We start from the raw sequence: 14782 nt of genomic DNA on the forward strand, positions 1-14782 counted from the left end.
AATATGAGTTATCATAGTTTCAAGACAAAATTTCGGAAAATTACGTCGTCCTGAGACTAAAAAGCTTGTATTTTTTATATGATTTGTCAATAAAACAAATTTCTGATAGCCTTTGCCAGAATGTAATAGCATCCTCATTTACCTCCACTTATTTTCGAAACGAAGTAATAAATTCTTATTGTATTCAAGGTGTTATGAAGTCATCAGTATATATTGTATCCATCACTGATTTTCTATTATGCAATGGTGATACTTAAATTTCGTTACTTATCAAACTTCCAACAACAATAACTACTTTATTCTACTGCTGCTATTTTTTACAAATCAACCAATAATGAATATGGTTAAAAATATTTATTAGAACACTAACGGTTATCAGATAATATTTAGGCAATGCTACAATATCTTACAGGCTGTATCAAGAATACTCATTTAACTTCTCTCCACAGCCCCTAAAACAGAAATGACTTCCTTATTTCCTCAGTGTCGTACTGGCTAGGGCAAGGGGTTCTGAAGAGGACACTCCCCCCCCCCCCCCCCCACCCCCCCCCCCCCCCCCGCCCGACCCTTCCCTGCTGAGTGTCCACTTGGCCCCTTCTACGAAGAAATAGTAATTGTGTGTATATATATATATATATATATATATATATATATATATATATATATATTATATAATATATATATATATATATATATATAATTTGTGTGTGTGTTTTGTATTTGCAGTGAATAGTTGAGACGTCAAAAGATAATAAAGAATTTAAATATGGCAACTCGATTTGAAACTTTAGTATGCTTTTGCTAACAAAGACAGTCCTTTCCTGTCTTTGGTTCGCTAAGGTAGGAGAAGGCTCCGACCATTTCGTAGAAGTAGTAAGAAGAGCAACAGCTTGTCTGTTTTGTCATAGGAACAATAGAGACATCTGACGAAAGATTTCCCCCGAGTGTCGTCGTTCTTTTGATTCTAACTGTACACGTCATATAGATGTAATATACCCACAAGATATAGTGGATTCGAGCAGGGCTTATTTACTTTAGTGAAGAGTATTGTGGCGGACAACCATTCGTGTGATCTATTTCTGGAATGGCGAAACTTAACAAAATAGAAAGTTTTGGAATAAAAATCCTAAAACTTGGGAGAAGGCTGCGGATCAGTACGGCTCCTTTCCTTCAGCTCACCTGGACAATGAAGGAAATAGCACCTGCAGAAAAAGACCTATTCATATCTAATTTTGTCTTATGCAGGTGCAAAACAATGTTAAATGTATGCTGGTGTCAAAAGAGTTTTTTCGGTTATTTCATATGTTAGTTATCGAGGGTTCATTTGAGATTTTCTGATATGTTGGCTCAAGAACTGCATACATGCATTCCTTGGAGAAATCATGAGAGTTTTATGGTTTGTTATTTGAAAAGTTGATAACTCGAAGTGGGAAGGAACTACAATTGAGCTGAAGATTGGAATAAACTTTTTGATAAAACCAAGATTTAGCGAAGACAAAATTACTATGGCTATTCCAAACTCTCGGGGATTTGTCCTTCATTTATCCATAAATAATGAGATTTTAGACATACAAACAATAAATATGCTGGATAGGGTCTCTCTCTCTCTCTCTCTCTCTCTCTCTCTCTCTCTCTCTCTCTCTCTCTCTCTCTCTCTCTGATAATTATATTACTAATATTAATACCGTATATGTATTTCATAAGTATTAGTGATACTGATGGACTATCAAAGAAATAGTAAACACCCAATTTCATCAAATATTGCAATAAACGAGACCCTGTGAACAGAGACTCAGTATTTCAGTGAACATCATATGTTCAGTGCAATGGCAACAGTCAAGTCTTTGAATGATATCCAGATGTCTGTGACAAACGCCAATCAATGTCGTGTTTGAAGCGAATCTACTGTGATATCGTTGATAACGTCAATCAAAAGTCCGTGGATGACACCAATCAATCATGTGATTAATATCTGTGGTTGACGTCAATCAAAGTCCGTTATTAACGCCTATCAAATACTGTTGAAAATGCCGATCAAAGTCTGTGGATGACCCCTATCAAGCATGTGGTTAATATCTATGGACGACGTCAATCAAAGTCTGTGGATGATGCCTATTAAATACTGTTGATAACTCAATCAAAGTCCGTGGATGAAACCAGTCAAACATGTGGTTTATATCTGTGGATTACACTTATCAAATAGTATTGATTATGTCAATCAAAGTCCCTAGACGACACCAATCAAGCATGTGTTTAATATCTGTGGATGACGTCAAAGTATGTGGAGGATGCTTATTGAATACTGTTGATAACATCAATGAAACTCTGTGGATGACGCCTATCAAATTATTAAATACTATTGATAATGTCAGTCAAAGTTTGTGGAGGACGCCTATCAAATACAGTTGAAAATGTCAATCAAAGTTTGTTCATGATGCCTATCAAATAATGTTGATAACACCGATCAAAGTCTGTGGATGACTCTTATCTAATAATGTTGATAACGTCAATCAAAGTCTGTGGATGACGCTAATCAAATACTGTTGATAACGTCAATCAAAGTCTGTGGATGACGCTAATCAAATACTGTTGATAACCTCAATCAACGTCTGTGGATGACGCTTATCAAATACTGTTGATAACGTCAATCAACGTCTGTGGATGACGCCTATCAAATACTGTTGATAACGTCAATCAAAGTCTGAGGATGACACCTATTAAAAATTGGTGATAATTTCATTCAAAGTCCTTGGATGACGCTTATCTAATACTGTTGATAACGTCAATCAAAGTCTGTGGATGATATTTATCTAATACTGTTGATAACGTCAATCAAAGTCTATGGATAATACCTATCAAATACTGATGATAACGTCAATCAATGTCTGTGGATGACACCAATCAATTACTGTTGATAGTGTAACGTAAATCAAAGTCCAAAGTCCATGTATGATACCTATTAAAGACTGTTGATAACGTCAATCAAAGTCTGTGGATGACGCCTATCAAATGCTGTTAATAACATCAATCAAAGTCTGTGAATGATGCTTATTAAATCCTGTTGATGATGTCACTCAAAAGTACATGGATGAAGCCTATCTAATACCTTCACAACGTCTATCAAAGTCCATGGATAACTCTTATCAGATACTGTTGATAACGTCAATCAAAGTCCATGGATAACAAGTGTCAAATACCGTTGATAGTGTGAATCGAAGTCCATGTATGACCCTATTAAATGCTGTTGATTATGTCAATCAAAGTCTTTGGTTGACACCTATCAAATACTGTTGATAACGTCAATCAAAGTCTTTGGTTGACACCTATCAAATACTGTTGATTACGTCAATCAAAGTCTTTGGTTGACGCCTATCAAATACTGTTGATAACGTCAATCAAAGTCTGTTAATGATGCCTATCAAATACTGTTGTTAACGCCAGTCAAATTCTGCATGACACGTATATAATACAGTTGATAGCGTCAATCAAATTCTGTAGATGACACTTATCAAAAACTGTTGATAATGTTATTCAAAGCCTGTGAATGACACCTATCTAAAGCTGTTGAAAATGTCAATCAAAGTCCGCGGATGACACTTTGATTTTTCAAAGTCTGTGGCTGACACTTATCAAATACTGTTAATACCGTCAATCAAAGTCTGTGGATAACGCCTATCAAATAATGTTGATAACATCAATCAAAGTCAATGGATGACGCCAATCAAATACTGTTGATAGTGTAACGTAAATCAAAATCTGTGTATGATACCTATCAAATACTGATGATAACGTAAATCAAAGTCCATGTATGACGCCTATTAAATGCTATTGATGACGTCAATCAAAGTCAGTAGATGGCGCTTATCAAGTACTGTTGATAACATCAATCAAAGTCTGTGGAGGATGCCTATCAAAAACTGCTGATAACTTCAATCAAAGTCTCTGGATAATGCCTATCAAATACAGTTCATAACGTCAATCAAAGTCTGCTGATAATGCCTTTCAAATACTGTTGATAACGTCAATCAAAGTCTGTGGATAACGCCTATCAAATGCTGTTGATAACATCAGTCAAATTCCATGGATAACGCCTGTCAAATACTGTTGATAATGTCAGTCAAAATCTGTGGATAACGCCTATAAAATACTGTTGATATTTAAGGGGGAGAATTTTAGAGAGGATGTCAGCCCTCGCAAGCATTTAATTGAGCAACTTATTGACGATAGAAAAAGTAGTTAAAGTTTCTTCATTGGTAAATTAGAAAAGGATAATTCTGTATCGATAACAAGGGAAAGGGGAAATGATTTAACCTACCAATAAGCAAAGCCAGGTAATGAACAAACCGGTAATGAATTCGTTAACTAGAATCATAAATAAAATTAGAAAATGAAGGTTGTGTAGAGAGAGAGAGAGAGAGAGAGAGAGAGAGAGAGAGAGAGAGAGAGAGAGAGAGAGAGAGAGAAAAGAAGAAGAAGAAGAAGAAGAAAACGTGAACAAAGTAAAAGAATAAGTCCTTGAGAATGGATTTTTCTGCAAGGGATACAGCGGCTGAAGATTTGGCCATCACTTCTGGTAGATTTATCATTCGTAGAGATAAGAGATATCGGGCGTTGGAGAAGAAATGGCCCCCATGAATCATTACAAGTCTGGAATGCAAATATGAAAGCAGATGGAAAAGAAGCTGGAAGCAAGGAAATAAATATTTTGCTTGAAACTTTAGGTGATACTGCAGAGAAATGAGTAAAAAGCGAATTAGGTATCACCCAAGTTTGAAAAGGATGATAGGGGGAAATAATGTAAGATGATAGATTGATAAGAAAAAGAACAATTTGAAAGAACGAAAGAAGAGAATGACTGGCGATACTGCAGAAATAGTAAGCCGTGCAAATGAGACGCAAAATCTGAATCAGATGGGAAGTTCATTCACATCCCTAAGAGGAAATATTTACAGACCTTCCTTAACATGCAGCAACAGTCTAACAAACAAGATTCAAGATACTGTTCCGTCCGTATCACCAAAGCTGCGGTTGCATCACATACAAACATATGAAAGAATTGGTTGAACGTTCTATTCCGAATTTAATCTTACTTTCACAGAGGCATCGGTGAGTATATACAATATACAATGAACTTGCTATGCTGAAGATAGGAGGGAAGATTTTAAACTTTTACTCAGCTGCAAAAATCCAATGTAGGTTTATACAATGAATAAGGCAAAACTTGACTAGTAATTTGTGTTGGTAGTTTTTAGTGCTGACGACGAAAGTAGTCAGGAGACCACGACTGGAACGTCCCCTTACTTTCCCTGAATCTATAAAAGGTATTTATAGCCTCCCTCAGTGTTATCAATCGAGATACTTGTATAAATGGTTTATGCCATAAGAAGATTCAGAAAATTTAAGGCTTCTAGTTTTTTAGACTCTCTCAGGGTTAAATTCAAGATGGCACTCATAATAATATTTTTTTATTTTACTAGCTGTAGAATATTTTATTTTCGTGTACAAGGGTTATTTATTTTTTATTATTACCCCCGCCAACGAAGTTGGGAGTAGATTATGTTCACGTCCTTGTTTGGGTGTTCCTGGCTAAAAATTTACTCATAGAGTACTGAAACATTCGGGGATTGATTTTTATGTTGAGACGTGGAAGTAATGCAATTTTTAAAGTGTAAGGTCAAGATCGAGCAAAGGGTCGACCGAATTAACCCTAACCTTAACCTATACTTCGCACATTGTTGTCACACAGACTTCAAATGCCCCTACAGTCTAAATTGCTTTTGGGAACGGCCAGCTGGTTTCGAGAAATAAGCTGTCGTGGCGGAGGTCTGCACGAGTCCATATATAGTCATTCCTCTATATTTCCTTCACATCCTGGAAAATTGCATGGGAAGGAAATAAGACATCAAAACGGAAACTCATAGGAATTAACGTCATTAAAGAAACTAAAATATCACAAGACGCTGCCTAACTAAAGGCCTTCTCTTCCAATGAAGTCAACATCACTGGCCAGTTCAGACACAACCATCCTCTCGAAACGTTAGACCAAACTGAATATATCTCACACCTCCCCTGAGTCCCCACAAACGATGAAAAGGTTGTCAGTACTGCAGTACTGGAGACTAGTTTTTGGGAAATAACGTATGTCAGAAAACAGATTTGACGGGAATAACTTCATTGGGGGTCTGATAATTAACTTCTTTTAAATTGAAACTAAATGTTTATAAACGGACTTTTTATAATAATAATAATAATAATAATAATAATAATAATACTCTCATTGGAATATAAAAAAAAAAAAACAAACGCAGTCTGGCGGGCGTTACAGTCAGAGCGTGGTATCTGTGATCGCTCGATCTACTGAATTGCATTAGTTATTTTTTTTAAAGAAATAAATAAATGTTATATATTCCCAAGTAACTTACCTATATTATTTATATTATGGAATGTACTATTATGACATATATATAACTTCGATGTGGCCTTTCATTTGAAGGGGCTAGGATTCGATCCCATGTATGAGGTAGAAATTTATTTCTATTTGAGCACGATATTGTGTTGATTTTCATTCACACACACACACACACACACACACACATATATATATATATATATATATATATATATATATATATGTGTGTGTGTATATATATGTGTGTTCGTTTATTTATCACCCTGCTGCCAGTGACTTCATCGAGATTTTTTTTTCTTGGGGGGGGGGAAGCATTTTCTTCACACCCGAAGTTCTCGTATACTCGAGGTTGCTCATCTGCTTATATAACCGTTGGCACACATGAATTGCTAAGATATAGCCTACCGCCCATATTAGTGTATGGGACCCCGTCAAAATTATGGCTAAATATTTATATAGATATGCACGTACACACATTCGACCCTTCCCATCCTCCACCCCCCCCCCTCTACCCAAGGGAATATCATGTTTGGTCATATGAAGAGTGAATTTGTCTTGTAAGTTGTAATACAAAATCTCACTAAAATAGTTTATTTATTTAAAGTTTTCTTTTGTTATCAACCATGTTGTAATAGTTTCTAAATCGATTCGTGCAAGTAGCCTTCCTCATTTCCGTTGTAAATCACTTTCATTACAATCGAAAATATATTTTTTCTTTATTAAACTTAGTGATTATAAAAGAACTCCAAAGGTTATAAGACAAATTGTACCCACAGTACATTCTCCGCACCAGGAGATTTCAAAAAACATTAGGAATGAAATCAAGTTTGTACTGGTTGGTTACTAGCAGTGCAGGGGAGACCTAATGATAAGATAATCTAAGCCATTAGTGTAAGAACGTGTACGAAACGCGTGCAGTACAGATTCTTAACATAGAAAACGAGCTCTCACAATCAACCTGTTGGTATAACCACGGCCAAGTTCATTGTTACTGCATTCATAGGGAACTATACTATTATTTATTAAACGGCATTTTAATGATGATGATAATGATAATAATTATAGCAATTGTATTCCTGAAAATTAATTTATGAACACAACCAATACATAGTATCTCTATTTATTACCTTCTGCAAGACTTATTTCGATCAATTCCTTCATTGTTGCACTTTTTGTTGAGAATTGAAACGCATTAATTCGTGGCAAGAAGGAAAACAATAAGGTTTTAAAGGTCTGTTAATTTTACGCTGTGTTAATTTCCATATGCTATGGATGCATCTATCAATCAGTGTCATTTCGAAAGTTCAAGAAAATTATTTGACGACATTTCCATTGAAGTTGCTGAGAAGTCTGTGTAAGTTTTCTTCACTTGTTTAATACTTAACCAACGTGAGCAGTCTACATTTTCCCCCTTATTAGTGCCAAATGATTAATATTTACCAATACTGTTGTCTCCTTTTTTAAGCCTCTTCTTACTTTACAAAGACAGACAAAGGCAAATAGTATTCTAATTGAAAGCTTCAAAGAGATTATACCTGTTTCAGGTCAAACGATCACTTATACCACGCTCGTATTGTTAACCAAACAAAATATCATTGCAGCATTTTTGTATATCACAATGCCAGAACTTTATTATTATTATTATTATTATTATTATTATTATTATTATTATTAAAAAGTCTGATGTCTTTAATGGAGTAGTTACCCCGCCCCAAACTGCACTTCTCTTTGGGGGAAAAAAATCATCACCACTTGGTCGAGCCTCCGTTTTTAGCCAATCAGCATCAGCGAAGATTCCCTCCCTACTCCTCCACCCCCACCATTGCCCATCCCTCTCACTCTCAGTCCAGCAGCTGGCAAGTGAAGTGATGACCAGCTTAGTTTAAATTCGTGTTCTTGTTGACTTGTGGATTACATTATGATTATTGCAGTGCGGAGGGATAATTACTCGCTAGAAACATGGCGTCGAGTGACAGTGATGTTCTAGTTGAATAAGTGCTGTTAGAGGATAGTGTTAATGATGTTTTAACGTCATCAGTGAAAGAGGTGCACTCCAAGGCAAGACTTTTAAGTTTCAACATAGCGGAAGGAATCCATTGAATAAACTTGAAAATGTTTCTCTTGATTTTTGTTGGTGGGAAAAAGTGATCTAGACCATAATGGAGGCCGTAGGAATGGGGATTTTGAGAGCCTGTGTTTTATACATGATAGAGCAATCTATAACGAACGAATGAGGGTTCTTTGATCTGTGTTGTTGGTCTACAATACACCTTCTGTTGTGTTGGTGATAAACAATACACCGTATGTTGTGTGGGTGATAAACAATACACCGTATGTCGTGTATGATATGTCAAGTACCATAGTGCTTGTTGGCGATACTCTTAAGTACCAAAGGTTTTGTTGGTGACAAACGTAGTACCATATGATGTGTTGGTGATAGACCTAGTGCTTGCATTGTTGATAACAGTCGTAGTACCATAGTTATCATTGGTTTAATTTTAGTACTAAAGTTTGTGTTTAGGATAAGATTAATACCATAGTGGGTGTTGGTGATAGACCTAGTGTTTCTGGGTGTCTTGGTTTAGACATTGTACCACGGCCAGTGTTGATGATAGACCTTGTGTTGCTTGGTGCCATGGCTTAGACATAGCACCACAACCTCTGGTTTTAATAGACCTAGTGTCGCTTGGTGTCTTGGCGTAGTCATAGTACCACAACCTCTGTTGGTGATATATCTAGTGTTGCTATGTGTCTTGGTTTAGACAAAGTAACACAACCTCTGTTGGTGATAGACCTAGTGTTGCTATGTGTCTTAGTTTAGACAAAGTACCACAACCTCTGTTGGTGATAGACCTAGTGTTGCTGGGTGTCTTGCTGTAGACACAGTAATACAACCTCTGTTGGTGATAGACCTAGTGTTGCTTGGTGTCTTGGCGTAGACATAGTACCACAACCTCTGTTGGTGATATATCTAGTGTTGCTATGTGTCTTGGTTTAGACAAAGTACCACAACCTCTGTTGGTGATAGACCTAGTGTTGCTATGTGTCTTGGTTTAGACAAAGTGCCACAACCTCTGTTGGTGATAGACCTAGTGTTGCTATGTGTCTTGATTTAGACAAAGTAACACAACCTCTGTTGGTGATAGATCTAGTGTTGCTTGGTGTCTTGGCGTAGACATAGTACCACAACCTCTGTTGGTGATATATCTAGTGTTGCTATGTGTCTTGGTTTAGACAAAGTACCACAACCTCTGTTGGTGATAGACCTAGTGTTGCTATGTGTCTTGGTTTAGACAAAGTACCACAACCTCTGTTGGTGATAGACCTAGTGTTGCTGGGTGTCTTGCTGTAGACACAGTAATACAACCTCTGTTGGTGATAGACCTAGTGTTGCTGGGTGTCTAGGCGTAGACATAGTACCACAACCTCTGTTGGTGATAGACCTAGTGTTGCTATGTGTCTTGGTTTAGACAAAGTAACACAACCTCTGTTGGTGATAGACCTAGTGTTGCTATGTGTCTTAGTTTAGACAAAGTACCACAACCTCTGTTGGTGATAGACCTAGTGTTGCTGGGTGTCTTGCTGTAGACACAGTAATACAACCTCTGTTGGTGATAGACCTAGTGTTGCTTGGTGTCTTGGCGTAGACATAGTACCACAACCTCTGTTGGTGATATATCTAGTGTTGCTATGTGTCTTGGTTTAGACAAAGTACCACAACCTCTGTTGGTGATAGACCTAGTGTTGCTATGTGTCTTGGTTTAGACAAAGTGCCACAACCTCTGTTGGTGATAGACCTAGTGTTGCTGGGTGTCTTGGCGTAGACATAGTACCACAACCTCTGTTGGTGATATATCTAGTGTTGCTATGTGTCTTGGTTTAGACAAAGTACCACAACCTCTGTTGGTGATAGACCTAGTGTTGCTATGTGTCTTGGTTTAGACAAAGTACCACAACCTCTGTTGGTGATAGACCTAGTGTTGCTGGGTGTCTAGGCGCAGACATAGTACCACAACCTCTGTTGGTGAGAGACCTAGTGTTGCTGGGTGTCTTGGCGTAGACATAGTACCACAACCTCTGTTGGTGATAGACCTAGTGTTGCTATGTGTCTTGGTTTAGACAAAGTACCACAACCTCTGTTGGTGATAGACCTAGTGTTGCTATGTGTCTTGATTTAGACAAAGTAACACAACCTCTGTTGGTGATAGATCTAGTGTTGCTTGGTGTCTTGGCGTAGACATAGTACCACAACCTCTGTTGGTGATAGACCTAGTGTTGCTTGGTGTCTTGATGTAGAAATAGGTCCACAAACTCTGTTGGTGATAGACCTAGTGTTGCTGTGTGTCTTAGTTTAGACAAAGTATCACAACCTCTGTTGGTGATAGACCTAGTGTTGCTCGGTGTCTTGATGTAGACATAGTAATGCAACCTCTGTTGGTGATAGACCCAGTGTTGCTTAGTGTCTTGGCGTAGACATAGTACTACAATCTCTGTTGATGATAGACCTAGTGTTGCTGGGTGTGTCGATGTAGAAATAGTACCACAAACTCTGTTGGTGATAGACCTAGTGTTGCTGGGTGTCTCAGTGTAGACAATACTATAGCCTCTGGTGGAGTTTCTCAGAAAAATAAGAATCTTGGTATAGGAATATTTACAATGAATTTTAGCCATTTAAAAGGAACATACTCTCTTTAAGGAACCAAGGGCAGAATATAGAAGACCTGGACAGTATACAAGTTAGTAAATTATTTAAGGAACATTAGAACTTTGAAGACAAACCAGAAGATTGCTGTTCAGTTGCCCCTATTAGACCAGAATTTCAATTAACGACAACTCGCCGCAGGCTGAGACTGCTATTGAATCTGCAGAAAAAAAAAGCAGGTAGGCTGTGTGTTTGGGGAGCCTTATAGGTCTACCTGCTGAGTCATCAGTCAATAAGTATAAAACTACTGTTCTTCAAAACAACTTAATCTCTCCAGAAAATGATCATCACATCTATATGTGAGATGATGGAAGGAATAACATTGAATTCCATGAAACATGATAATGCTCAATGCCTTCCCCAAGTCGCAGGCTGCAAAAGAAGTAGGAGGCGTGAAGGGTGAGTGTTACCCTAAACGTTAACAAAAAAGGACAAAGTTATCATTTCTCCTCTTTTGTTCATCGCTGTTCTGATTACTATTTTTGAAATCTGTGGTTTATTGATCTCTGTTTTCAACCCATACATTATACCACAAAATAGGCGTAAATTTTCTAAAATCGCCAGTGTTATTACAACGTTTTTCAACTTGTAACTTATTCATAACACGCGCTCTAGGCAACTTTGAAAATTGTGTAACGCATTTGCGTCATATTTACATCACAATGCAAGGTAGCTCTGTAATTATATCCATATTTTAAATTTATTTGAGAAATTGTAGGTATTCAAAGGTATGTCAAATCATTTTATTCAAATAGGCTTAAGGTCCAGTACAGACTCTAAATTCATGTTTCAGCCTCGCGGTGGTGTTGAAAAAAATGCCTAGCGGCCAAATGGTAAATGCAACATTTGTTTTCGTGCGCTAGTTGTCCAGCTGCAGTTCAGCTTTCATTTTAGGCTGATCATTTAAGCCCAGTACAGACTATGATTCATGATGCACAGTAATGAGTGGATACGTTTAAATTTTTTTTTTTTTTTTTTCTTTTTTTTTTTTTTTACACGAAACCGCACCACCAACGTGTTGATGGGCCGCCCCGATTTCTGTTCAAGTGCTCAGTGTTGCGTCACCGTTCAAAAAGGGGGTGGGGGGTGGACGTAGGCTTTGCTCTCCAGCTACAATTGCTAACTCACCGTTTCCCATTAAATGGACAAAGATCAACACTTCATTTTATAAAAATTGTAATACTTTTAATGATGGTAATAATTTTATTGATTTTAATAAATTTATTGATTTTAATAAATTTATTGATTTTAATAAAAATTTTATTAAAAATAATTTATTAATAATAAGTATTACTATTATTGTGATTGAAATAACTGTTATTATGATTGAAGTTAAATGAAGTGTTGATCTTGTCCAATCAATGGGAGACAGCTAGTTAGCCATTGTAACTGGAGAGCACACCATACGTCCATCCCGTGGACCGCTGCCGCAACAACCGAGTCCTGCAACAAATGTTTCGGGCAGCTCGGGCTGGGCCACCAACATGTTGGTGGTTCGGTTTCGTATTAAAAGTCATTTTTAAACGCATCCACTCAATACTGTGTGCATCATGAATCATAGTCTGTACTGGGCTTCATATGGAACCGTATAGGTTACAGTTCTAACAAACTCCATATTAATATAATGATTTTAAAAGTTTTTTTTTTTTTTTTTTTTACTTTTTTTCTTTTTACTTTTTTTTTACTTCTACTTTTCTTTTTGTGGGGAGAATTTGTGCGGCTTTTAGCGAGTGAATTCCGATAGAGAATTTACACTTTTATTTTGGATAGTGTTTTATATATATATATATATATATATATATATATATATATATATATATATATATCTGTGTACATATATGTATATGTATGTATATGTATTTATATATGTATGTATATATATAGATGGATATTTATATGCATATATATGTATATGTATATGTGTATAAATATATATATGTATATATGTGTGTAAATGTATATATATATATATATATATATATATATATATGTGTGTGTGTGTGTGTGTGTGTGTATGTATATATATGCCTATAGAGTCCTTTCAATGACGTCACTGGGAATCGCTGGAGCCCATGCTGGAGGACATACAAAGCGAAAACATGTCAGCTGCTACAGCGAATATGGACAATGAGAGCGACTTTGTCAAACAATTGTCTGGTGATGATAAGCGTTTTTACAAGCAGAAACCCGATCGAATTGATGGCCTAGATCCATACCAGATGCAGAATTCATTCAGTCAAAATACTGAGGATTTTCCCAATATTTCATACATTGATATGGTGAACTACTTGGTACTGTCGGCCAACCCAGAACATGAGTGGGCATACATTTCTATTGAATAATCTGCTTCCAGAATTCGTTGTTTTTCCCTTTAATGCTTTTAAGTCCAAAATTAGATAAACACTGGGCCAATGAAGAGTGTTTATAATTATAAAGCTAATATTGATCATTTAGCCTAACCTTGTGTATTATAATTTTTGATTGTCAAAATATATGTAAAAGTTTTGCATTATAATGTCAAATCTTTATCAGTTCATGCCTAACCATTATGTTTGTGTTTGGTTACAAATGCTATAATTTCTTATATACATATAAACACATGATGGACAAACTCTATTGCAATGCTCTTTGATGACCGTTTTGCCTCCTTGAAATTAAATGCGCAAGTTTAATTATTTTTTCGATGTTTCATATATAAGCTGAAGACCCCTTCGGGTTAAACCAGCTTTCAGATATTATTATTATTATTATTATTATTATTTATAATCAATGTTTATTCATCACATAGGCCTGTATGTCTGCACAATTTAATACAAAAATTAAAATAAATATAAATATACACTTAATTATATATAGGCATGAGCACCTTGACGAAATAGAGACCTAGGTAAGTAGCCTTTGGTAATATAGCTAATATGGTTGCTTTTAGTTTTTGGTTTGAAAATCTGAGATGCCCCTTTGATGTTTAAAAATTGAGATGCTCCCTCCCCCACACACACTACACACTGAACTGACGATGATACTTGTGAAGTCACCCATGCGACCGGATATAGCATGTTTACAGTGGAATAATGATACTTTTAGGGCCTAGCCGAGACTGACCTGATATGAAATGATCAGAACAAATACGTGCGTAGGGTAGTGAGGATTCACGTAGATCACCCCGTGATATTCTGGTCAACCACAAGTCACGTCTGCGCTTGGATAATTATTCTGTATCTTTGTCCTGATTCTGAATAACTGCCGGTATGCGGTAGAAACTCTTGTCATCTCTTTGTCCTCGATTCCCACAGCCAGCAATAGCGCAAAAACTGGGCATTGTGTGAATGTGAATGTGATGAGATGGCTAAATATTCAACAGTTCAACCATAGTTATTCACTGAACGCGTCTTTGTTTGTCCTCCAAGATGGCGGACCGGAAGTTTGATGACGTATAATGAAAGGACTCTATATGTATATATGTATGTGTGTGTATATATATATGCCTATATGTATATATATGTGTATATAGATATATATTTATATATATAATGTATGTATATATGCGTATATATATATATATATATATATATATATATATATATATATATATATATATATCTGTGTATATGTATATGTGTATATATATGTATTTATATGTGTATATATATATATATATACATATATCTATA

The 14782-nt window shown here is 36.2% G+C and overlaps 1 protein-coding gene across 1 annotated transcript in view; it reads left to right on the forward strand.

The window, feature by feature from the left end:
* The window catches only part of LOC137659211 (uncharacterized), a 14413-nt gene extending 6140 nt beyond the window's left edge, over positions 1 to 8273 (forward strand). The window contains exon 2 of the mRNA XM_068394256.1: positions 8184 to 8273. Coding sequence (XP_068250357.1) covers positions 8184 to 8273 — 90 coding nt within the window. The remainder of the gene's footprint in view (positions 1 to 8183) is intronic.
* The last annotated feature ends 6509 nt before the right edge of the window (positions 8274 to 14782 follow it).

The sequence above is a fragment of the Palaemon carinicauda genome, chromosome 19 (genome assembly GCF_036898095.1).
Source record: "Palaemon carinicauda isolate YSFRI2023 chromosome 19, ASM3689809v2, whole genome shotgun sequence".
Classification (NCBI taxonomy): Eukaryota; Metazoa; Arthropoda; class Malacostraca; order Decapoda; family Palaemonidae; genus Palaemon; species Palaemon carinicauda.